The sequence below is a fragment of the Rhynchophorus ferrugineus genome, unplaced genomic scaffold (genome assembly GCF_030347505.1).
Source record: "Rhynchophorus ferrugineus isolate W39M unplaced genomic scaffold, kcgeb_rfMv2 rfM2, whole genome shotgun sequence".
Classification (NCBI taxonomy): domain Eukaryota; kingdom Metazoa; phylum Arthropoda; class Insecta; order Coleoptera; family Curculionidae; genus Rhynchophorus; species Rhynchophorus ferrugineus.
The window spans coordinates 30207574-30234147 of record NW_027472581.1 but is presented as its reverse complement, the minus strand read 5'-3'; the positions used below and the strand labels follow the sequence as shown (position 1 = coordinate 30234147).

The 26574-nt window shown below is 31.4% G+C and overlaps 1 protein-coding gene across 19 annotated transcripts in view; it reads right to left on the bottom strand.

The window, feature by feature from the left end:
* Positions 1 to 9: 9 nt before the first annotated feature.
* The window catches only part of slo (calcium-activated potassium channel slo), a 148535-nt gene continuing 121970 nt past the window's right edge, over positions 10 to 26574 (bottom strand). For 3 of the 19 annotated variants that reach the window (XM_076394888.1, XM_076394889.1, XM_076394891.1), the window contains 10 exons: positions 24317 to 24379; positions 21971 to 22000; positions 21521 to 21662; positions 10782 to 10956; positions 6852 to 7076; positions 6507 to 6786; positions 3943 to 4079; positions 3771 to 3883; positions 3470 to 3719; positions 10 to 2137 (listed from right to left, as the gene is read on the bottom strand). In XM_076394888.1, the coding sequence (XP_076251003.1) occupies positions 2015 to 2137; positions 3470 to 3719; positions 3771 to 3883; positions 3943 to 4079; positions 6507 to 6786; positions 6852 to 7076; positions 10782 to 10956; positions 21521 to 21662; positions 21971 to 22000; positions 24317 to 24379 (1538 nt within the window). In that variant the 3' untranslated portion in view covers positions 10 to 2014. Of the gene's footprint in view, positions 2138 to 3469; positions 3720 to 3770; positions 3884 to 3942; positions 4080 to 6506; positions 6787 to 6851; positions 7077 to 10781; positions 10957 to 15863; positions 15933 to 21520; positions 21663 to 21970; positions 22001 to 24316; positions 24380 to 26574 lie in introns of all 19 variants that reach the window. The other 16 variants (XM_076394897.1, XM_076394893.1, XM_076394896.1 and 13 more) reach the window with 8 other exon arrangements.

The following is a 26574-nucleotide window of genomic DNA, read 5'->3' as shown; positions in this document are numbered from 1 at the left end:
AAAACAAGGTTTGTCGAAATAATTGTAACTTTATAAAATTCCATTAACAGTAACACTACAAAAATGTTTTTGGTGAACTTCGGTGTAATTAAGCCGAAAATATGCAAAAAAAAGTTACGAAGGAAAACAGATCCTATTGCTATTAAGTGACGAAACTTCGAACATCCGTAAGTACAATATATAAAAATGAATTTAGTGTACATATAACGATTTTCTTTTTGTTCACAGTCAATATTGCTAATAAATAATTTATCTATATTATGCTATATACAAATAAAAACCTAACAAACATCTTTCAATAATATTTAGTTCTATTTACAATATCACAATGTAAATTTTTAACGATTTTTTTATGTTTTTAATAGTTTTTAGTATTTAGCTATACATATCTTACAATTCCTCAATATAATCCATGTCTTAATAAATAAAACTATAGTATCTTAAAAAATAGGTTCTTAAATAAAATTTAAATAGACTATTTTGGAAAGGATAAAACAACACGATATCACTATAGTTTATATATGGAATAAATCACCTTGATTGCACAGTCCAATTTAAAATCTCTGAATTTTTCTTTTAATTCTTTGATTCGTTTAGAAATTAAAATAAACGGTATAGGAAGTGATCAAGAGATTATAAAACACGACAATTTTAAAACTACTGCGTGAATGACGTAGAAATACAACTAGTGGCATGTGGAATGAGAAATATGAAAAACAGAGCTATTTTTATTTTGAATTCGTCTAAATATTCACCCGCGAAGTAAATTATAAATAGTTCTGTATAAAAATGATTCCGTGGTTTTTATTAACTGGCATTTAAGACTGAAACGAAATAAAATACTCTATAATTATAATTTTGATTTGATAATTTATGTGATTTTTATTCCTGAATTGTTAAAGATATGTTTCTGTTTTTTAGTGTCAATGTGTCTGAAGTCAATTATTTTAAAGTTAATACAAATAAAGAGCCAAGTGTCCACATGTCATAGGTTGTAAGAAGACGTATGTTTCTACTTATATTCAATATATCAGTCGCGCCATTATAATAATCGAACTTTTATTTTAAATATATTCCCGTTAAAGCTACACATATTTATATATAAAATATACAAGTGGCACAATATAGCGTCTTAACACTTAGAGATTGTATAGATTTTTCTGGTTTTTTTAATTTTTAATTTAATAAATTCTCATTAATTGTCACTTGCAACTTAACAAGTTAGAACATTAATACGTTAGTAATTCAGATTTTTTTCATTAGCTTTAATACTATAAAGGCGTTTTGTTAATTTTTAAATATATATTTATTATTTTACCATATGCTTTAGTTTACCAAATTATAATCATCAAGCCTTTAATTCGGTCCGTCGGTGAAGTATAGTGTAAAAAGTGTTGAGTATATTTGAGGGGAACATTTGTATGTTTATAATTTGGATTGGCGGATCTTAGTATGCCGTGGCCAGACGAACTGATTTTTACACTAATTGTCAATGTTTTTTTGTGCAAGTTTAATGACAAATGCGGGAGCTTGTCTGTCCGGGGCCTACCAAGATAAGTCTATTTAAATTATTAAGTTTATCTAAACGGCTGTTAGTGTAGCGCCTTTCCCACTTTGTGTTAGTGTATTACCCACAAAAATAAATAGTAGAGAAATAAAAATTGTTAGTGTCTGTCAGTGGTATTAAATATTACCGGTGTGTTTTGAATTACATATTCTGAGTTTTTCGATTCCTTGTGTTAGTAAGATGTACATAAATATTGTCAACGTGCTTCAGTTAAAATAAAACTCCGGAGTTGCTAAATCAACGACCTCTCTTCGTTTACTTAACTCATATATTGAAACTGAAAACAAATTAACTCTTAAATTGGATCAATAAGACAAATGAAAAATGTATATACATGGAACTAAACATAGTAATGGAATGGTGGGTAATATCGATTTTGGACCCTCTGTCGATTACGACTTATATGTACGAGTACGGTCCATCTGTGAGGGCGCTACACAGCAACAATCAAGAGTTCTCGTCCTTGTTCGTACCTCCGCCACCAGTACCGCCGCCTTGACCGGTTCCTTGCCTTCCACCGCGGACCTGTTTGTATTCCAAGCCCGGATCGAACTGCATCAATACGAACACCTGCGAAAATTAAACCACTTTATAATCGGATATACAGTAAACAATATCATTTATTACACATCATTTATAGCAATGAAAACATTGATTTCTAAATTGAAATTCTGATTTGAAAAGGATATAATTTCACGAAATCATAATAATATGTTCGATAATTCGACTCAATACTGATTTTTTCTCGTTTTTCTAGTGATTCAGAAATTAGATGCTTGGTGTAGTTAAACTGACAACTTGAAATTTTCTCATGCTAACAGGATCACCAAGAGTCTCCAGTTGGATATTTATCATGCAACTTTTATCTGTCGAAATGTTACACCATATTCATAGTATCTTCTAATGACAAGCTCGTCAATAATTATTTATCAATCAGTTTACCTAAGCCTCCAAAACCTTGTTTTTTTTACGTAACTAAGACTATTTCCCATTCCTGTTTACACATGATCAACGTACTTTTTTTTTTAAATCTATTAGAATTTCATACAATTATATTTTTCTATTTTTAAGCATGACAGTTGCTTCAGAAAAATGTTTCTCAGAATAGTTCCACAGTTATTCATAGGTTATGTCCTTAGATGAACTGTAATTCTTGGCTACGTAGTGACAGTATGTAACAGTAACAAGAGTAATAGTAGGCAATCTAATATAATCTAGCCCATGTTCAAATCAAGTTCAAGCCAAAAAGACAATGAATTGAAACACTTATTAATTAAAAACCTAGTTCAAACTTTCAACGAACTTTTGGACAGCTTAGCAGTTGATGAAATAACTATTTTCAGATGGCTATAAGCGTTAAAACAGATTGAAAGGGAGGGAAAATTATTGAGGAGCATTGTGACTGGCAATGATAAACACATCTATTACGACAATTTCAAGCGCAAGAAGCCATGGGTCAATCCAGGAGAATCATCCACATCGATATCGTAGCGGGATATCTATGGCATTAAAGTCTTGCTATGAATATAGTGGAATCAACAAGGTATAGTGTACATTGATCTGCTAATTAAATAAATTGAACTACCGCAACTACCCACATAGCGCCTTATGATTACAGCTTGTTTAGATAGATGCAGCGAGGCATGACTAGCATGCGGTTTCGAAATGCTCAAGAAGTACGAAAGTGAATTGACACGATATTCGCCAAAGACGGCAAACAGTTATAGGAAATTATGGCAGATGTTTATCAAATTTTCCCATTAAACGCTTTTTTTAAGTGAAAAATTGACACCTAATGTTAAAACAGGAGATGAATTAAAATAGATGGTATTTTGATTTTTTTCAGTGGTAACATCATACTTCCCATAAAACAAGTAAAGTGAGAGTAACGGTAAAACTTACTTGGTCGGTGGGTAACAATTGAAAATCGTCTGGTGGATTGGTGATGACGTAACGTTTACTGCTGGCGTCACAGGACGAGCTAGTATCCCTAAAACGGTATAAACCGATGCACAGCATGCCGAATTGTTTCAGTGCCGCCACGAATAGGTCTCCATATTTCCCAGTTTCCCCGAATTGCGCCAGAGGGCCGTCATATAATGATATCTGACCGACCCGACACCTGTCTCTGTTCGAAAGACTCTCCGGGGTACTGAAAAACATTGACGTAATGATTGTCGATAACACAAATCTGATATCATACCTGTATCCACCTCTTAAACCAGCGCCCTCTGCGAGAATCAATTCCAACTCGGGTGTGGCGCCGCCTGTGATCAGTGATCTGATTAAGGTTAGAGCGTTTTGATTAAAATAAGTCTGAAAATAATATAAGGTGTTTTGATGGAGTTTGTTTACATTCTAAAGGATATTCTCACCGTTGACATCAAAGAGTCCAACACACTGACGGCAAACGCAGTACCGCAGGCGAACGGCTGCGTCAAATACAATTCCGTGTCTGGATCGTCGTCATCGTCTTGGTCCAGGAACTGTACATTGCTGTCATTAACTAGCTCTGAAGCAAACAATCATAAATTACAAATATTATATATAGTTGAAGCTTTAATAAATATTTAAATATTTTCTATACGTTATGGCAAAACAGTTTAATTGATTTTTAGAATGAAACTAGAATATCTCACCAGACCGTCAATTGAAAAATCTCCAGTATAACTTACAAAAACAAAATCATTTTATATATGAATATGTCGTTTAACACTTAATTTTTACAAAATAAGGTAATTAGTCAATGGCACGTTTGTTCTTCCAATTTTTATTTTTTTCCACTGGGCGAACACGCTTGGAAACAAATGTTTGAATGAATTTTATTCTACAGGGTTTTGTTGCGTTTTGTTTCAAGATTATGTTCAAGACTACCCGGAAGTGAACAAGATGTAAATGATATCGGCTAGCGCATGCGTTCGTATGCGCTTTTAATTAAAATTAAAAATTTTTCAATTTAGTTTGGTTATGTATTACATTTTCATTGTTTACATGCTCGTACTTCGTCGAGAATTAAATTTCACGATATTGTTTTTATTTTGAAAAATAACTCATGACAATGTGAATACAATTATCAATATTCTAGGATCATTGGTGGAATTAATAAATGAAAACCTTAATTCAAAATAAAAGGAAACTTGTATCGATAGATATTTATTATTTTACTTTCTTCTTCACTAAACAAATTACATTAATAGAATGGTAGTATTGAAAACATCAATGCAAAATGAATGAAACAAAACGAAGTTGTTGTTAAATGTGGTATATGTCGATATCAAAGTAACAACATCGATATATATATTCAATTATGTTTATTCAGATAGTGTTGATTGTATTTCCTGTGCATTTAGGTTTTTTTCAGACCACTAAATTGTTCTAAATGTTCCTTATATGTATGGATGATTTTTCTCTTGTAGCTTTATTTTTCATCCAGTAGCATCTATGTACTACTCATTCCTTAAGCATGTAAATTATTATCTGTACACATATCCTTATACATTCCTTACACTTACTCATATCAAATGTACATGCTTACACATCATATTTTTAAACAACCACTAGGAATCATATACATATGGTTTTGGATGACTAGTTACATTTTACATTATCTGTGAGCTTTTAAAATTACCATATCCTGGTAATTTTGTTAATATTTTTACATCTAGAAAATAAAATTTTTATTCATAGTTTAATTTTATTTATGTTTTTGAATGGATTTTGTTTTAGGGTTAATATATATTGATAAACTCAATATTTGTCATCTCAGCTTCTCTATAATTTATTCATTTCATCGTTTACCAATAAAAAACTGGTATTTTGTTATTTTTCTCTGAATTCAATTAAATTTTCACAACCATATATAAAAAATTAACAAGTAAATGAAAACATAAACATATAACTAGCAAATAATAATAAAAACCAGATTATATTATCATAATGCGTTTGTGCAGTACGAACCAATCATCTACTGGGGGATAATTAAATGTTTCATAAGATACAGGACACATGCGTACAGGTTGTCGAATATGCTGTTTATCAGTTGCCATTAGAAACATCGTAAGCTACACGTTATGTAAGTCTATTCATTCATTTTATATCGAAACTAGTAACAGAGTGACCATTAATCAAATTGGTTTAGATGGCGGACAATGACTGCCTGTCAATCAAAAGTCCGTACAAAACAATAGTGATTGTATATTACGCCATCAAAATTTCATCAACTTTGACTATTATTTCGTTCCTGTTTGAAGTAACTGATTGGAGACATACTGTGTTGCTGGCTCTGACTACCTATCGAACTAGGAATTTTGAATCAGTGTAGTCACAAATATTAAACAACGATTAGAAACTTATCAAAACAAGTTTTTTCCCAAAATCCAACTCTTCTGAAGATTATGGTAAGAATATGTCCTAAAACTGTTATGTTTATACAACTTAAGTTCTGCCTATAGATTCCTGAAGAAATTTCAAACATTTACAGTTCTCTAATGACTACAAAATGATTCAAACTCATCATAAGATATATTCAGTCACAAGGGAAAAGGCTGGGTGTACATATTTAGAAATATCATTATGAGCTATATGATTTGGTGGCACAAAATGTATAAATGGAGTCATCAGGCAATTAGTTCCTCAAAGATAGAGACAAAATTATATAAATAGGTATGAATTTGTATTTATTGTATGGTGGATGGTTATATTCTAGTTGATTACTATTTTGAAGGTGAAATATTTGTTAAAATTATTTCAGACACAACAGCCAAGTAGTATGAAAAAACAAAAGCTGGTCATTATAAGAGGATTTGGAAAGAAGAGCCACAGTTCTTATAAGAATATATTATGCTAGTAATTTTTAAAATTATAAATTAAAAAATATACTTGGTAACAAACACATTTTAGTGCTCTTTAAATTTATTTTAGTGGGCTAGTGTTAACATACCTGTGATCATTGGTACATTGGCTCCGTATACTGATCCACGTCTTTGGAGGATGATGGGACTACCAACCGGCGTCCCGTTTTCGTTGTCCTCGGTGGTTTGACTCAGAACGCCGATGGTGTCGTCGAACGTCATAGCTTTGATGTTGAGCGACGCCAGGATGGCTTCTTTGTCCGCTAGGGTGGGATCGTCGTTGCTTGGCACCTTGGCCGATAGGATGCAGCACATATCGCACAAGTTAACGTTGACAGCTCTTAAGTCCGCTCTACTTAATGGTGAACCCTGTTTAAAACTCATTGAATTGACAGTTACTTCTTTTTAGTATTAATTGATAACTGCTAACTCACGTTTAAGACGGATATTTTTGGAAGGTTTTGCAGCATCTTCCATTCCCTGCGTATATAATCCACCGATCCAACGATGACGACATGTTTGAGCTCGTGATAGTGAAAGTTGCTGGCTCTCAGTGGCATCACTAGGTTCCTTAAACCGATCAGCGGGGAGTCCGGATCGGCAAATAAACAGACCACCACGTGACCGTTAAGGACTGTCATTGCCGCCTGATTTCGATCCTAAAAAAATGAATCAGAGTGTCATTCTACTAGTTTAGTTTGTAACGTTAATATTTTTTAATTACGTTTTTTCGTGTGCTGATGGAATCAAGAATGGTATAACAAACGTTATGGATACTCTAGACCAAGAAAATCAACTATTATTGATTAGTATGATGAATTTGAACCGGGTAATAGAAATAACAGATCAATTGAAAAGTCCCCGGCCTGACACATAGATGGCGCTACTAGAATTAAATCCATATGTTTTTCAGTTAACCCTAACTCTCAAAAGATGCGTGTATAAATTTGACAGCTGTCGGATCATTAGTTTGTAAATTATAGCATTTTGAGTGGATGCAAGGATTGGTATGTTAAGTTTAGACGTGGTGAAATGAGCACCGAAGGCGGTGAACGTAGTGGACGCCCAAAAGAGGTTGTTACCGACGAAAACATTTAAAAAATCCAAAATGATTTTGAATGACCGTAAATTGAAATTGAATGAAATAGCAGACACTCTAAAGATATCAACTGAACGTGTACATATCATTCACGAATATTTGGGTATAGCAAGTGTGCAAAGTGGGTAGCGCGCGAGCTCATTTTTGACCAAAAACAACGACGAGTTGATGATTCGGAGCAGTGTTTGAAGATGATCAAGCGTAATTAACCCGAGTTTTTTCGTCGATATGTGACAATGGATGAAACATGGCTCCATCATCTCACTCCGAAGTCCAATCGACAGTCATCCGAGTGGACTGCATACGATGAACCCGCTCCAAAGCGTAATTTTCATTTTCAAACGGCCGCATTTGAAGAAAAATAAAGTGCTGCTTCACCAAGACAATGCACCGTGGCACAACTCAATAAAAACGATGGCAAAAATCCATGAATTGGGCTTCGAATTGCTTTCTCATCCACCGTATTATCCAGATCTTGCCCCTGGTGACTATTTCCTGTTCTCAGATCTCAAAAGAATGCTTACTGGGAAGAAATTTTCGTCGAATGAAGAGGTGATCACCGAAACTGAGGCCTATTTTGAAGCAAAGGACAAATCGTACTACAAAAATAGTATCGAAAAGTTGGAGGGTCGCTATAATTAGTGTATCAACCTTGAAGGGAATTATATTGCATAAAAAAATTTTTTTTGCCAAAAAATGTTTTTTACTATGGTAGGCCGGGGACTTTTCAGTTGACCTGTTATTGTCATCCAAAATTGTTGAAATTGTTGGAAAAATGGAAAATTTTAAAATTAGTGAAAATAAGTTCTTAAAATAGTTTTGGAAAGCCGCACTCTGAAATACGTGCAACAGTTTATACGTAAGTGGACTAAGGATGCAAGGTGTATATCATCGGTAACGATATATATCGGATTAAGTTGATATTGATAAAAAATTATGGTATCATAAATTATTTAAAAAACTTCCGGGTATAAAAAGTCCGGCAATTTATAGCCGCCACTGAATTTAAACATTATAACTTTGATAGCCTATTTTCATGAAGCCGATATCTGCTTTGAGTGATAGTAGTCGCTGACTTTGAAAAATCGATACGCTATTTAGAAAAATGATTTTAGTCCCTACACATGCCTACAATTATGAGGCCCACTGTATTACATAGAATAAACACTATTGCCTTCTTTTTCTAATGACTGTAGGTTCTTTTCGAGGCGATCGAGTGAAAGCAACAAAAAATATCTAGGATATGTAGATTTTGTTATTTTGTGCTACATTAAATGAATCTATAGGAATAATAATAACATTTCCGACTCGGTTCGAATCCTGCTGGGACACGGACATAAATTTATGTTTGTGATTGTTTACTATTTGTGATTGTCCTAGGGAAGAGTATAAAATCCTACAAGGAAAATGATCCCAATCACCGTGGTTCGGAGCCCGTATAGTATGTCCAGTACAGATAAACTCTAGTTGGTAAAAAGGAGAAAATATTTAAAAATAAAATAAATAGTAATGAAATTGTTGCGTTATTCTTGGTGTTTTAACATACATTGGTTTTAAAATATGGAAAAATAAAAATAAGGCAGAATGTAAGGTTAAATTTTTAAAAGTTTTAAAATACAAATAGCGTTAGTTTTATTTATAATATGAATGTTAGCTACTATATTTGTAACAAAACATTTTCACTTTTACTCCTAAACCTATTTATCTCCTTACATATAATTGTAACATTAAATCGATATTAAATATAAGTAAACAAATTTAATTAAAAAAAAATCATATATAATAAAGTAAATGAAGCTATATATACGCATGTATCTCATGCAAATGTGTCAATTTTCTTAAAATGCCAGTTTTGAAAACGAGAGTCTAGGAACAACACATTATGTTCAAGCTACTCAAAACGTTTTCTATTTCAAGTGTAACAGTTATCTTCAAATCACTAATAAGGCTGGAAATGATCCTTAATTAGTTCTATCGGTCAATCTCACAACTCACCAGAGGCATAACATTTGAAATAATGACATAATATTCGTCAGATATCTCTCGTCATGGCTTGGAGTGGTCGCATAATATAAGCCACATCCCATTTGATAAATATCGATACTTAACGGTTATCCTAGTCTACAAATGAAATGTTTCCAGATGTTTACATGCGATGGGAAAGACCAAAAAGCAGTGAAGATAGCTATCACACGAATTGGCTGATGGGAAATGCCATTTCCGACTGTATCAACATGACGGTTTCATTGCATGCCAGATAAGAGAGATAAGTGTATCTGTTCCGATAGTCTTAAGTGTAAAATGTAATAGGCCAGCCCAGGAGAGTCATCCACATCAACACCGAAGCGGAATACGTATGACCATAAAGTCTTGTTGTGCTTATGGTAGGATCAGCAAAATGCAGTACATTACGAGCTGCTAAAGCCGAGTTAAACCGTTACTACAGATGTTTATTGGCGAAGAGGGATAATTGGCAAACCCAAAGTTAACTGACAAAGATAGATAAACATTAAAAATGGTTGAATAATAACTCTTATTTGAGTAATACTTTCTCGACAAAGACAGTACGCCGAAGCTCAACAAAGTGATTTTATTGAAGCGCTGCGATTTTGAAACTGTTTATAACAGATGCCAACGTTAAGCTGCGAAAGTACTGCAGCAATCATAAAACCTGGATACTATATGATTGGGAGAATGTAGTATGGTCTGATGAATAATTGTTTATATTGTTTCCTAAAAACAGTCAGCTTTATGTATGGAGCTTTATCCAAAAGAAGTTTACAATCCGGACTACTTGCTTCCTATAGACAAGCGTGGGTGAGGTTTCGTTGATTTGGGCGGAAATATAGTGGTATCACTGCGAATGTATTACTGTCAAATATTGTCATATTCCAAGATGATAATGCATCCAAACATACAACATATTACTAAAAATATTCATGTGAGTAAGCATCAGAATATCATCAAATATTTTCCTTGGTCAGCACTGTCGCTAAACATTAACATAATTGAGTTGTTATTAGGAATGTTACAGTAGCGAATGAGGATTAGATTCCTATCACAAATACAGACGTGAATCCAACATTTTGTTGGAAACTACGTACATTCATGTGGAAACACAGTGCGAATCTATACCGCGAAGAATTACAGTTGTTTTAACAGCAAATGGTGGTTCACCACCTTATTCATAAATGAATATTGTGTATATGTTAGGTGTTCATATTATTATCTCCGATACTTTGTTAATACAACATAAAGTACTCACTAAAATACATTCTTCCAGATTTTTTGCGGGGCTCCAGTGAAACATCCCCGTGCTGTCATATTTCATTTCAGTCTTCTCGAAGTCGAAGTCTTTGGCTTGGTCATCAGCTAGACCGACGGGCAGCGCCACCCCGTTATTGTTTTGGTTGGTGCCACTGCTACTCCTGCTAGTCGGCCTAAAACACGAACACTATCAGTACTCCATTCGATAAATGTATCGATGTTATCTATTGTCATGTTTCGAAAAAATAGTGAAAGCGGTCGTGTTGTGGCAGGTATTATGGGTCCAAAAGCTGTGAATTAGCAGGATGTTCCACTTGATTGTCACGCATAACTGATACATCGATGTTGATTTTAAACAAGAGCAACATCCCAAACTGTATAAACCTATATATAACGTTGTAATGTGTGTAATATCGTGTTGGATGTTGTGTGTGGTACTACTTACCAAGTCAAAATAGTTAAATAATCATAAAAATACTAACGAAAAAACCATAAATATATTAAAAATACACCAAATTACTGTTCCATAGCGTTCTACTCAAAAGTCGACTCATTTAGAATCAGCAAAGTTAACATTAGTAGCAATTTAAAATAAAATTAATCTGGTTCATGCTATGTTATTTAAATTAACGTTTTTATAAAGGTATCGCGCATGCTAAAGATTGCTTTTCTTTGCTATTGACGTCCTATATAACGTTAATAGCATCAAAGTTGCTATCAGCAGTTAGCTAATTACGCAATATACATTAGAAATAAAATGCACAATTTTGTGAAGTACACATTTTTGAAAGAACGGCTTGCAAATTTATAATATATGAATACATTTTGAATATTTTGAAGGACATATACATATATTGGATATCGATGCAAGTATATACTACTTTTTTTTTGGAATAAATTCAATTGGGAAAAGCAAAAATGTTCGAAGCTAATTATGAATATAAAAATCATAAATCATTCATTAAATACATGGGTCGATAAGTTTTTTCACGGCTTCACTATGTAATCACAGCTGAATGGCGTAATAAACATAATGGTAAAAATCTCCTTTTTTGATAATACAAGTTATTGGTTCGAATCCCACTCACGAGGACATGGTTGTTTTCAATGCATCGTTATGTTTATAGGTTTTACTTTTTGAGAACAAGCTAATTTTATCTAAAACATTTAAAAAATAAATAAAATTAAAACTTAGTGGATTAAATAGATATTAAACCAGATAAATTTGATTTTTGAAATGCTTTGATTGTGTCTATATGGAATAATTAATTAAGGTACCTAAATCTTGATTGTATACTGTTATACATATATTGGTAGATTTTGGGAAGATGAAGTTAAAATAAAGTATTAGAAATTCTAAAAATATATCTTCAAGGCTAATAAATAGTATACAAACTCATAATGGCCGAATGTATAATCTGCTATAGACAATATTCGTTTTAGAATCTGACAAATATTTTCCATCTCATTTTTCTTTAGTTAAAAAGAGACCCAATGCTGTCTGATTAGTTCAAACACGTAAACGAATGAGCCTGTTAAAGTCGTCCGGTTGTCAGACGTATGCAAAATTCTTGAAAGTAATAGTGATAAGAGGTTATAACTCTAACCTATAAACTATTGTGGCTGTATAATTAACTGTAGTTTTTAAATATACTTTAATGTTAAAATAAATTATATTTGATAATATTTTTATTCAATTATTTTATTTATATTAGAATTTTGTTGTATGTCAAACCCAAACTGAACTAAAACTCAGACTTAATGCGGCAACATTGCGACATTTTGACGTCACAAATTTACATGACGTATATACAAAATTACTTTGAATAGACTATATGAATGTATTCATTACGTAGCGGCACTAACAATGGGCAAGGTGCTAAGGACTGAAGATTTCTAGGTGATATATATGCTAAAATATTGTAAACAGGCTGGATGTTAACACTATATTATCAGAAGATATAAAAATCGTCTTATTTAAGGGGCTACTATTTCATTACCCAAGTAGGGATATACAGTTTAATCAAATAATGTCAATTTATCTTCTTATATTTACTTAGTTATACAACGAATATTCAACAATTTCGATTTTCTTACCCCTGAGATATGATTTACCTTATATTTCATATTTCATTTTATTGTGCATTTTATTGTTAATAAAATATTGAAACAAAAGCATTTAGAATATAAAAAATAAATAATTATATGCTAATGTGAATAACATTAATAATTCTACTAAAACATACTACTTATAACACGATACACAATAACAAGGAATACAGAAAGCATTAAGGATAATTTCTAGAAAGCCTAAGCGTACTGTCAACACATTGGTTCGATGTACAATAATACTTAATAAGATGTTTCACCAGAACTAAACAATAATATAGTATATATAATAGCGTAATCACATATTATAGTAATTTGAGTAACTGGATATAGATAACCCAATTTTGTATTTCTTACTAAGTGATTTTAAACAATTCCTCTGACGTTATTGGATGCTATGTGGTGCCTCACTAAAATAATTAAGAATATTCAGTATTTATATAATAATAAAAGAACAAATGACTGAAATGCAACAAAGACTATCAGTACATCGTTTCTTGAAACAAATCATTTTAAACGGGCATTGGAAAAGGCCATATAATAATATGTTTGGGTAACTGAAGTTCTGACGTTGGTTAGTTGTAAAAATATTCTGTGATACACGGTATACCAAATAATAATGTTCAGTAAAAATTCTGGTTTCTGGACAAGTATAAAAATCTAATCTTTCACTATTAAACGAGCAATTAGTCGATATTTGCGAATTGCAGGGTTTTAGTTTCGGATACTTTATTTTTAAAGATTTTTGAAAATTACATGCTTCATTAAAATAATAGAATTCTTTAATTTTTAAAGTAGTTTAATGTTCAACCAACTGTAAAAGCTTAATTATTTGACCACTTTAATATTAAGCGTACATTTATCTTGAAATTAGCTCATTTTTATTCTGTTTATTTTGGTTTTTTTCAAGTTATAAAGTATATAAGTATATATAAATATTGACGTTATTTCTTCAATTGATTGTTAATTAATCCAAACAGGTTGAAAATACAAAAGTTTTAAAGTTTATTGAACGGCCCGTTTAACTAATTTTATAGAAAAATAATGTCATAGGAGAGGGATTAATAGATGAAGAAAATTAATAAATTCTGCTATTGTAAAGATCAACTGGATCCGGGTGGAACAAGTACAGGTGAATTCAAGAACCCACTAGGATCAGTAATACAGGAAAAACAAGTGGCATCTACCGCTGAGCTAATAAGCGGAATCATTCAAGCTGCAGTAGCGTTTGGTGCTCTAAGATGGTGCGTGTGGAAGAGAAGAAATGTTGCAATCAAGACTAATATTCTTTTCTTTCAAAAGCTTATCTTGTCAATTCTTCTATCTGGCTCCAAGACTCGGGCTCTTTTACAATTTTATCTCAGGTAAATGTTACTTATTTCTCTCCGAGGTCATATTAGAAATCAAGCAATTCATTTAAGATTCGACTATCAAAGCACAGTTGAGGAATATTTCGGGGACGCAGATTGTAATAATTTGGACATGTATGTTGAATGAAAGGTAAATCACTCCTCGCAGACTTTTGTGGCGAAAACGACCTTTTGAATGATGATTTGAATGATTGAAATGATCAATTTTATCGCGAAAAGATCTGAAAAATAGAAGACTGATACTGTCTGAAAACCTATGGCCGATCTTCATCTGTGGCGGATTTTAGTAAAGAATGTTCTGTGAAAGTCTAAGGGCACCAACAGCTACATCGTGGTTGAGAAGTAGACACTCTACCATAGGGTAGGCTATGGATTGATGATTATAAAAGAGGACGCCCACGAATAAGTAGCAGTTATAATTTCTTAAATCCTCGCAGTGAAGTTTGGCTTGTTAACTTGCAGATTTATTCCTCTGGCAATGAACATTTTGATGATTGTTATTGTCAAGAAATTAAGTAATGAAATGGTGAAGAATGTAAAGTAAGATCAGCGCGTAGATCAGCCTAAGTGAAGAAGAATCTGTTTCTTTTCTAAACTAAGAACGACTTTAAAGAACGAACTAACTATTAAAGTACCGAAACTAATATATTAACATGTCTACACCCAGTGTACCTGTAGCAGTGTAATCGGTACTGTATGAGGGCGTGAAAATAGCTAGTGGGGCACTATACGGGACTACACATTAATGGTATATGGAGTAAGACGCTAAATATGGTGAAGGTCAGTTAGACTATCTAAAAAAGTTTTCTTTATCCGTGGTTGTATATGGATGCATATCCTCAAAAGTACTTGGTTTATTTTGTACTGATATTACTCTTAATAGTTGACATTGGACAGCGAATGAATACTGTTTCAAAATAATAAATGAACCAAATGAAAAAGCTTAGAACATCGCCTGTCCGCACTGAAAACATTGATGAATAATTAATAACACATGGGCTGAAATGTCCCAGGCGTAACAAAGAAAACGCGTTTTTTGTTCAAAATTGGCTTTATTCATCAACGTAAGCTCAACATTTAAATATTACTTTGGTAGAACGATTTATCTTTAACCTCAAAATAGGCCTGTCACCAGTTGCTGTCCACTCAGATGATGATCGTTTTGATTACGGAGTGAAGTGAGGGTTCCATGTTTCATCCATTGTCACGACGCTCTTATTTTTGGTCAACAGTGAGCAAACGAGGCACCCAATTTGAACAGAGCTTTCTTTAAGAAGCAGTATAAAATTAAAACACAAAATTGTTTTAGATCTATTGTTGAGTACAATATCATGAAATTTTAACAGGTTTTTTTTGAAGGTTAGTATTCAATGAAAAAGCGGTGCATGCAATAAAACTAGCGCCATTTATGGTTAGGCCCGGGACTTTTCAGACCATGTGTTATATTAGTAACAAACACAGTAGTTTGGGTTTTATAAGTTGGTTACTCTAAGAATCAAGGTGTTAATAATTAATGTACATCGAACCACTACTGGGCTACACACATATGCAGCAACAATTGAAATAATAAATAAAGTGTTAGTACTCTGGCCAAAGCATACATGAGTTTTTTAACTTCATAGGCAAGATGATAGCCGGCGTAAGTTGTAGTTTCTTGGTCGGCTGGTTGTCTGAAAACAGCATACTGCCGATAGCACACCACAACATCTCTGATTTGTTAGTATTTCGTATTTCTTTCAGTCAAATTTTTATATCATTTCAATATATTCATTTATATAGTTCAATACGAATAGAGAATGTATCAGTGTATTGTTATTTTATTAACATATTACAATATATTAGTAGATACGACTTTCTAGTATTTATTAGGTGCTTGCATGTATTTTTATCAGCGATATCTATTAGTGAAAATGTGAAATATTAATGTAAACACCGTCGAACAAACTAACTTAATTGTTAAATTTGATGGTTTTTACATTTCTCTGCATGAAACGATATTTCTTCATTTAGTATTATTTAGTTATTAGGTATATACAGACCCTAAACATTGAATGCTCAAAATTGCATTCGTGAAGTTCATTATTTCAACAATTCGAAAATTAATGATAAGATTTATTACATGAGAACCTCGAAGAACTTTTGGATAGCTTAGCAGTTGAATCAATGGTTTCAAGACGTTTACATGCGATGGGAAAGTTCCAAAAGGAGTGAAAATGGATACCACACGAATTGACTCAAAATACCATTTCGAATAGTGTCAAAATCAAAATTTCATTATTTGCGAGGTAAGAATAAGAGTGTTCTATGGCATATTATGATTCGCGATAAAAAGTGGACTTACTACCAAGCGCAAAATGTCACGGGTTCTTCATCATCATGTACATAAATGATCAGCATGTTGCAAGAGTTGTGTTGGATAAATACCCAGTTGCCGCTTGAATCTGACGCACCCACCGCGCGAAATTGGGTCGATGGTGCGATTGGATTGCAGCCAAACCAACATCGTTATTTCGATACGATATCGCCATGTTGTCAGAAAGTTGGGAATAAAATATGCCTTTTTAAAGTGAAATAATAATAATAAATGCAAGCACCTAATGTATTGCCATTTATACTTAGGGATTGTATCATTTATTGATAAACCAATTGTTATTTTATTAACCAATTTGGTTTTGAGGATTAACCATCAGGAATAACCATTGGGTTGTTCTTGATTATGAATTGTTATATTTTTCTGTTTACTGAAAACCTCTTATTCTAGTGACAATTTTTGTAAGATAGTGTTGCAAAATTGTAAAGAGACTTTTTCTGCATTTGTATCTCTAATCACGAAATATAAAAGGCCACATTCGTATTACTTTTGGTTACTGAGTTGTGAGATCTTTAAAAATTTCACTGAAAGTTAGAAAAAAGAAAATAGTACGACTATAAATACATTTGATAATTTTTGTTGTTTTTGTTTTTGGTTTTATTTCAATTTCATAAAATTATATTGATCTGTCTAATAAATTTTGGTATTTTTTGGCATCAACTTAGTTTTTGTTTCTCGTACAAATTAAGAGATTAAAACTAGTGTAATGGCAGTGAAAGTGCATATTGCGTTACTACCGTCACGTGAACAAAGTGATCATCATTATGTGGAGAGTGTTACAGGAATTCATCTACTGAATTATTAAAAACTAAATTAGGTTATTATAATATTTATACATTAACTTAGATATTTTTGAAATCAACTCAATGAAACCCATATAGGTAGAAATTAATCTTTTACCAAAACTAATTGATATATTGATAGTGATATTTCTAAAATATATGGAAATAAATTAGTAAAAATTAACGTTAATATTATAGTTACACAAAAAAGCATATAGAAAATTTAGGAAAGATAGTTTCCGAAGCTGCTATGGTTTTAAGTAGTTGAACATGGAGCATCTTAATTTTCGATATTATATAAACTATCTACTTTATAACGATTCTGAATATTGACTGTTGTGTTGTTGTTAACTGACCAATTAGTGAAGAAAATTGATTCAAGATATTGAAGGAATATTGATAGACAAAATTCAAATCGTCTTTGTATAAACTATTGTATTTGTACATAATAAAGCTATATGCGTATTGGGCCTGACCTCATATACTTAAACTTATTAGGCAGCAAATTATTAATAATTTAGAGAATGTATTTATAATCAGCCTATGTAAAATTTAAATATATTAATTAAACAAATTAAAACATTTTATTTACAATTTACGTACTTCCAAATGTACGATCTGGAAAATCTTGGGGTGTTTGTTAATAAGTTTGTAAGGTGTATTAAAACGCATTAATTGACCATTTTGAAGAAAAAAACCCTAAAAATGCACTTATCAAATATCTTACAATACCATACAGCAGATATAATAAAATTTTTCAGTGCTGGGCAGATATGCATTCGACTATTCCTTTATTTTCTTTTTGTCAGTGGACTCTTGGATGCCAACTCCATAAAATAAGAAATCCACCAAAATAATTTCAATGTGTGAAAATGTGAAAAAATGGCATTGTTGAATTTAAATAACATTTTCAATTTTATACTTAAGAAATATATAACAAAGAAAAAAGGTTCAGTAATACAAATTCAAATATATATGAATGTGCTAATACAAAAGTATAAAAATTGTAATACAAAAATTACGAGTATTCTAATTAATATATTTTGGAAATATGATATTGAAATGTTGCTTCAATGAAATGTATTGTATTATGTTATATTTACGGCTATAACAATGTATGAAGCCGGCTTGATTGGCACAGTGATAAAGGCAATAGGGCCGTAAGTAGTAAAGGCGACAGTAAAGCCACCTACTGTTGCGATAGTCGCGGGTTCGAATCTTGCTTGGGCATTGGCGTAAATATATGTTTGTGATTGTATTGATATTTGTGATTATCCTAGGCAAGAGTGTAACATCCGATAAGGAAAATGATCCCATTTACGCTGGTAACCAGGCTGGGTAAGACCGGATGTCTTCTGGGATGATTTCTAAGTTGGTCACTCGTCAGTCGGTAGGCTTAATGCTTAGGGCCGTGGTCCGGAACCACTACGTTAAACAGTTGGACTAGTATAGATAAACCCTCGTTGGTAAAAAGGAGACTTAAAAAAAACAATGTATAAATAGGAAATAAGTTTTCATTCTTGTTCAATGAAGCGGCTATAATTTACATTATAATTAATATCAAAGATTACAAATTTCAATATATTTCAATTTCAAATTAGATTCTTGAGATAATGGAAATTTTTTAAATTAATTATAAACTAACAATTTTCAGATATCTATTTTTTCTGTATTGCGAAAATGTTTGAATTCACCTAGTTCATGATACGAATACTTTTCTGGTGATAGCTTAACATTTATGTAGCACTCAAATCAATTAATATCGTTATTATGTTGAACTAAATAAGAAATGTTTTGTTATATGTTTTATTAAATTATATATTAACTCTATAAGTCAATATGTAACCAAATTGTAATTATCCGTATAGGAAGATTATTCGAGGTACATTTTAAATAACTATTGAAAATTGATAACAAATTGAAACACTTGGTTTTCATTTAGGTTGTTAAATATGTTACCAACTATTTTACTGTCTTTAGAGTAGACTCCATTTGACGTATCTGATACGTTACCATATAGAGTATAAATATTATATCGGTCTAATTTATTGCATTGTTTGGATTAACAATTCATTATAACTACTCTAAGCAAAGATGTGCTATCTTAATATATTAAGAAATTGTTATTTAATAATAATAAAAATAAAATTGATGATTGAAATTGAATTAGTTTTTGAGTAAATCTTAGGTGACAAGCCAGAAATGTTTGGAGGAATGTGAAATGAAAATGAGACAAAAATCAGCTTAAACAATGCAATTTTTTAGCGACCAAGATATTAAATTGACCGCTATAAAGAAGTGATTTGGTACACAATGACTTTAATATTCCTACATATTAAAAGGAACTTGTTTGGATATATCTTAAATAGGAGTGGAAAAAGTTCTAGGAATTGACCCAAAAGCATTGAAAATTGCATTGATTTTCATTGTGAACATTTATTGGGTCAGAAATAGTAATCCTCCTGTTGTAGAAAGACCTACACAGAAAAAGTGAGTAAAATATCTGACTAGACGTGATATTTTCTAATAAAAAATATTTTAATGTTATTAACCTTGATATTAATGACATAACTGATACTTTATAAGTGTTGGGATAAACGCTAACAAATATGAAGAGCTATTATAAGATTATATTTTGATGATAATTACTTTGGAAGAACAAAACATATTTTTCAAAAGGATTACACTACAAATATAAAAAAGCGGTTTCAAGGTACCTCATATCAACCATGCCAGAATGTAATTGGGATTTAAATTCCAATCCTGATCCTCTGTCTGATTAATTTTAGTTATTAAATGACTATGACTAATAGAGTAAATATTAATAATCAATAGGTTTTATCTGTAATTGTGTACGGATGCATATCCTCAAAAGTACGCAAAAGTGGTTTATTTAGCACTAATGTACTATGAGTATTGTTTAATAATGATAAAAGAATCAAATGAAAAAGTTTCGAATCCCGTGGAACTATTCCGTGTTATAAAATAAAAAAAAATTAATTAGAAACTGGTATTTTTTTCCAAAACTCCCCAAGCACATTGCCAAATACATGTAGTTGCTTCTGTGTTTTAAATAGCTAAAATCATTTAATCGGTTACGGTGGGTTATATTAGTTTAAACTTTCCTATTTGGTGGTTGGTAAAATCATGGTTCTACAAGAAAGCAACGTATTTATATACGCTTATTGGCGTTCAACACATCACCGCCAATGAATATAAAAATTTTCACACTGAAAACATTAATATATTAAATAGCTCCAGTAACTAAACTTTTATAAAATCATAAAGACAATGTACTATTTTGATTAAAATATCACATTGTGAGCCGTGATATTGTTTGGTTTTTCTAAGCTGGTTAATCTAAGCAACAAGGTGTTAATGATTACTATACATTATAGTTATTAAATAAGTATGACTAATAGAGTAAATATTAATAAACAATAGGCTTTAAAAGTTTACTAATGACGTATAGACTGTATTAAAATATAACGGAATTTTCTATTTTTTATTTTTTATTGAATTAATTTTATTTATTTATCTGCATTAATATTATCCTCTCCAAAGTACAATTGACTAGATATGTACATATTTCGATAGTTTTTCGTATTTTCACTTCATAGATGGAACAACTGTATGATAGTAAAATTTATTTCTTGTACTGTAGATCAATAGTAAACTTGAGTTTTTCTTACAGAACAACGAAACTGTATATAGTCTATATAACCACGTTGGTGGTTACGACTTACTATATTAATTAAAATATTTAATTTGAACGATTCTACATGTTAATTAAAGAATATATTAGAATTTGGAACACTATCAACATTATGTAAAAGCAGTAGAATTATGACTTATTTAATATACTCAGTTTGACAGGCTTTTTCTTGAAGGTCATTAACTTATGCGTTTTGATACGTAAAGGAATGTATATGAAATATTACAAATGTATCTTTAGATCCAACTTTGATTAACCAGGTCGTACCTCCTCCTTGTTAATTAGCATTATTATTTTTTAAATTTTAGTTTAGTATATTAAACTTGAATCGAAATAAACTTTCGTAAGCTTATATACAAAACCTAGTAAGCAAAACATCGAATAAATTACCTCGAATTGTAATTAGGAGACATCAGATTCTCCGTGGTGTTCCTGGTGATGTTCGGTTTCACCTTGTTGACCTGCTTCGTCGAGTTCACCATGTTCATCGCCGGTATCGTGCTGTTCCGGTGGTTCTGGTTACGATGAGCCACTAGACGAAACAAAAAATAGAAAACGTCAACCATCGAGATAAACAAGGTTCGCCAGCCGCGACCTTAACTCAAATCTAAACTAAATAAAAAGGAAAAACGAAAACTAGGGTTAATTGATACGCGTCCTCTTTCACTGGTGAGTTTTCATATCGGTATGTACAATAAAAGAACTCAAAAAAATCTGATCGAGAGTGAAGTGATACCCTTTTGTACATGGATGCATGTCTAAGGCTACTCTAGTCACAAAAAAACTACAAATAAAGAAAAACGGGGTGGTAAATAGTGTCACTGAAAAGGAAAAACTTACTAAGCAAATCGTCTGGTCGATTCACATCACCTGTAAATAGAAAATATACTCATGAATACCACAGTGATAACGTCGAATCGCTTTGATTGATTCTGTCTTTTTTCTTCAAAAAGTTATTTCTAATATGAACTACATACGATCTAAACATAAACTAGTATGTAAGAAACTAAGTTTCTACCTGAAATGTTGTTTTTCAAAGATTTTTGTATAATATCTCTTGCATCTAAAAAGAAACCAGCCAAGATATTCGATGAGGTAATTTGTATGGGGTAATATAAATACGTAGAATTAAGTCATACAAAATATTTTAATTTTGATTACAGCAAAATTACTTTTCATTAGCGCCATAATTTATTATAAACAATAAATAGTAAGAAAATTTAGTAAAAAGATTTTTTTTAAAACGAACATTAATGGTGAGATTGAAACCAAGCTCAGCAAAGCTAGTATATTTTTTATCAACTACTATAAACAATCATAAAATACTGAACACTAATTGAATAATTCTATTTATTTTATTTTCACATCCACAGAAAGATATACTTTAGAATGAATATAGAAGAAATTTTTTTACATAATAAAAAATCATTTGTTCTTATCAAGGTCCTTGTTGTTGAGTTGAACTTAACATACATAAGTTGACTTTACTTGATCAGACGAAATAATAGGATTTTTACATCATCATTAAACTCAGTAATGATATAATGTTATTAATTGGATCTACGCAATGTTTTCACAAGATTTATTCCCCATATTGATGATGAAGAGCTTGGTGGACTTATGAAGGATTAACCACTTGTCATTTGATAAACAATAGCTCAGATTATCCTTCTTATTCAACATCGTCAAAGTTTACACCTCTTTAAAATATTAAGGGAAGTATCTTATCTCATGAATTATAGAGTTTTTACAGCAATATGTAATTCAAATACATTCCGCAACATCAATATTATATCAAATATCTTTGAATAACATATAATTGGGTCTCATATCATAAATTATCACCTTTTCCATACGATGGAAAAGGAATAAATACTTTATAAAATGAGACTTCTGCTTTTTAGGTCTAAGAGGTAATCTAGGCACAGGACAATTGATGACAGAGTTTCTCAAGAAGCTTCACAGTTTCTGAATGGATGAAACGGTCAACAATTTTGATGGAGAATTCCATGGCTGCGTAATAAGAAAGCGAAAAAAAGTCTGAAGAGCGATAAAGGCAAAACGGTCATCAAATAAACAAAACAATAATACGTGTCTGTTCGAGATATAACTGGCGTTGTTTTGCGATGGATGAAGCGTGATATATTTAGCATTGGTGTTTTGTTGGTTGATGATAATACAAGATGTCTAAACTGATTTAAAGTTATGATTAGAATGTTGGTAAAAGATTTCGAACAGGAAAAAGTTTTTAGAATTTACCGTCTCTCTGTTTTACTATTCTTCATATTATCTACTTCATATTATAGTGTTGATATTTTTTTCTATTTAGTATCAATAATGCATGTAGATATTTTCGTTGTCTTTTACTAGCTTTTTCTGAAGTAATAGGAATGTTCTAATTTAATACATATTGTAATTATAATTTAATTAATTGAATACTTATTAAATTAGTAAGAAAATTAATTTGCCTTTGTAAACGATTCTTTGGTATTATTAATACAAGATTTAGCTATTTACTGTGTGTACTGATTAAAAATTAGTTTTTTAAAGGATTTAAAGCATGACAATGCTCGACCACATGTTGTAAAACTGGTGAAAACATACTCGCGGAATCACTAAAATAGGAAATGCTACCCTACCAGGCGTATTCTCCAAATCTTGCTTCTTCTGAACACGACTTGTTTCGAGATATGAGTTGTGACAGCCTCAAAAGATATATCGTTCTTTTAAGATAGAATCGGTAATTTCACTAAAAAATTGGAAAAAGTAGCGGTTATCGATGGACAATATTTAATAATTCGTAATTAATGAATTAAAATCATTGTAGTGATATTATAAAATAAAGTTTTAAATTGAAACAATCCTTTAAAACTAATTTCTAATCCAATGTATTGAGTAAATAATGAAGAATTTTCGTACGATATCCCCATGTATATGTGGTAACCAGTACTAACTTGTTGAATCGTTATATAAAAATTTACTTCATGTTATAGAAATAACAAAGCTAGTTCTTTGTACCCAAGGCACATTCATATTTAGCAAGTTCAAATTTAGAATTCTCGATAGACATGCTGTATTATAAAAGGTTTATTCTAGTGGTGACACCAATCGCTAAACTTCGTGCGCCATCCAGTACTACCATCGGTGCAAACTGATGTACGGTGATCTAAGGGCATGAAATAGTACCTCTAACATGGACCTTCTTGGGCAACTCTGGTGGTGTAAAAGTAGGGGGAGGATGGTGGTCATCTGTAAACCACAAACCATTCTGGCATTCAGCTAGATTTTATTGTCTATGAGCTAATGTCACACCATTCTGTCAACTTGCGCTATGCTTACGCGAACTTTCTATGAAACCCGGACCTGTGATGTTTTACAGATTGGTGTGAGCTCGTAGCTCTTCGGCTAAGTATCCCTGTGCTATCGAATCTTGAAGCTGGGACAATTTTCTATCACTAAACTACAGATGTTTGTAAAGCTAACACATAAAATGACATGCATCCACATGCTAGTATGGTGAATTATAATGTTGACGCAAAAGTAAAGATACAAATTTATTTATAAGTCTAAATATTGTGAGTTTTCGAAAGTAACACTTTTTGTAAATGTAGAACCGAAAAATTACTAATGATCAAGTCAAAATTTGTCAAAACAAAACAAGTCAAAATTTGTTACGTCAATACGATAGGAGATCTGGTGTTATAAATACCAAACATCTCTTATTATCTTACAATTAATATATCTTATTGTCTTATTTCCATCACTATATTTTGAAAATTGATTTTTATGCCATTGTTTTATTTTTTCATATCCTATTAATATATTTTGAAAAAAATTACTTTATGTTTTTTATAGTTATTTTTTATATAATTTTATTACTTCAGTTAGCAATCGCTTGGCGATATGTAACTTGTTTTAGCATCTCTCATTTAGTATTACCCCTTAAGTAGTCAATATTACTATGTGTATTTATCTTCGGAATATTTCTGGATGATATTATTCAAGATGAGCTCTAGAATAAAATCATATGTAGAATTTTTAATTGGTTATGGGGGTGTACACGTATGTAGTCACCTTAGCAAAAATTCATACATTGGGCTACAAATTGATATCCCGTCAAGTACATTGAGCAGAGTTAGTTCTATGCTAATTTTTCTAGTAAAAAACTAATTTCTGGTTCCAAATCTAAAGAAATGGGTTAACTCGTAAGAGACTTGGGTCGAATGGACAAGGAAAATCTATTATTTCAGATAATAAACGAGATTATGTCAAGAAATAAACCGCTTTTTTTTGAAAATAAATCTTTCATTCAAAAAGTCACCGGCTTATCAACATTCCCTGGTATTAAATGTAGAGATTACCAGAAGACCTCATATAGGGTTATTTTTGTGCCTCTTTTATCATAACGTACCATTAAAAATGCATTGTAACAGCTGGAAGAAATGTTAAAAACATTGTTGAGTAATATTATATAAGTAATAAAGAAATTTTGGAAGCAAACGAATGATGATTTCCTTACTTGAAAAGGAATACAATTAAAAATAGAATTACCTTAATCATCAAGAGCAATGATGAGTGTAGAAACATCATTTGGCGTTTTACTTAAGCATATTCGCAGAGAAAATATAGATTTAACTATTGGAAATTTTGGAGAAATGTTTCGCGACGTCCAATATGTAGATGTTATTCTCTTGAACTCTTATTATTGATTACTTATTAGAACTGCTATACTTTCATCGTTTTTCTACGTTATCATGATTAAATTATAATCAAAATTAGTTTTTTATAACGGATATTATATGGCAAGCAAAATAAAGAGAGATCGTTTTCAAGAAGTTTCCGGCTCTTTTTTAAAAACTAGACAGTAATATAAGAAATTCCAAATTGTCTAGCATTGTTTTTATATATAACATATAATTTGTGGTTAGAATTTTGTGATAGACATATAATACATAGAGATTTTGTATTATTTGGTATACTATTTATTATTCTATATTGTATTTTTCAAGTTTAAGTTAACCTATTTTTCATCTTATTACAAACAAATGTGCAATAGATGTAAACATTTTAGCCAGAGTATAAACCCAGAATGTGTTCAAGTGGAACAATGCTAAAAAGATTGTCAGATTGTCTTGCATTTTAAAAAGATGCTTATTAAGATAGCACCAATTTTTAAGGGGTTAATTTATTTAAAGAAATATATTATGGCTAAGTACTTAAACCAATAATTTGTGGCATAAGGCTACTTAATCTTGACAGTTTGGATTTTTGTTATGGATCAATTAGAAATCATAGGAGTCAAAAATATATGTGCACCAACAATTATGTTTAAGAACAGACGTTAAGTGAAATTTTTGTTTGTGATCTATTACGGCTAAGTCTACAGATCAAATGCATGCCACACTTTAGGTGTGTTAGTGTGTAGGTCTTTAAGCTATCTATTT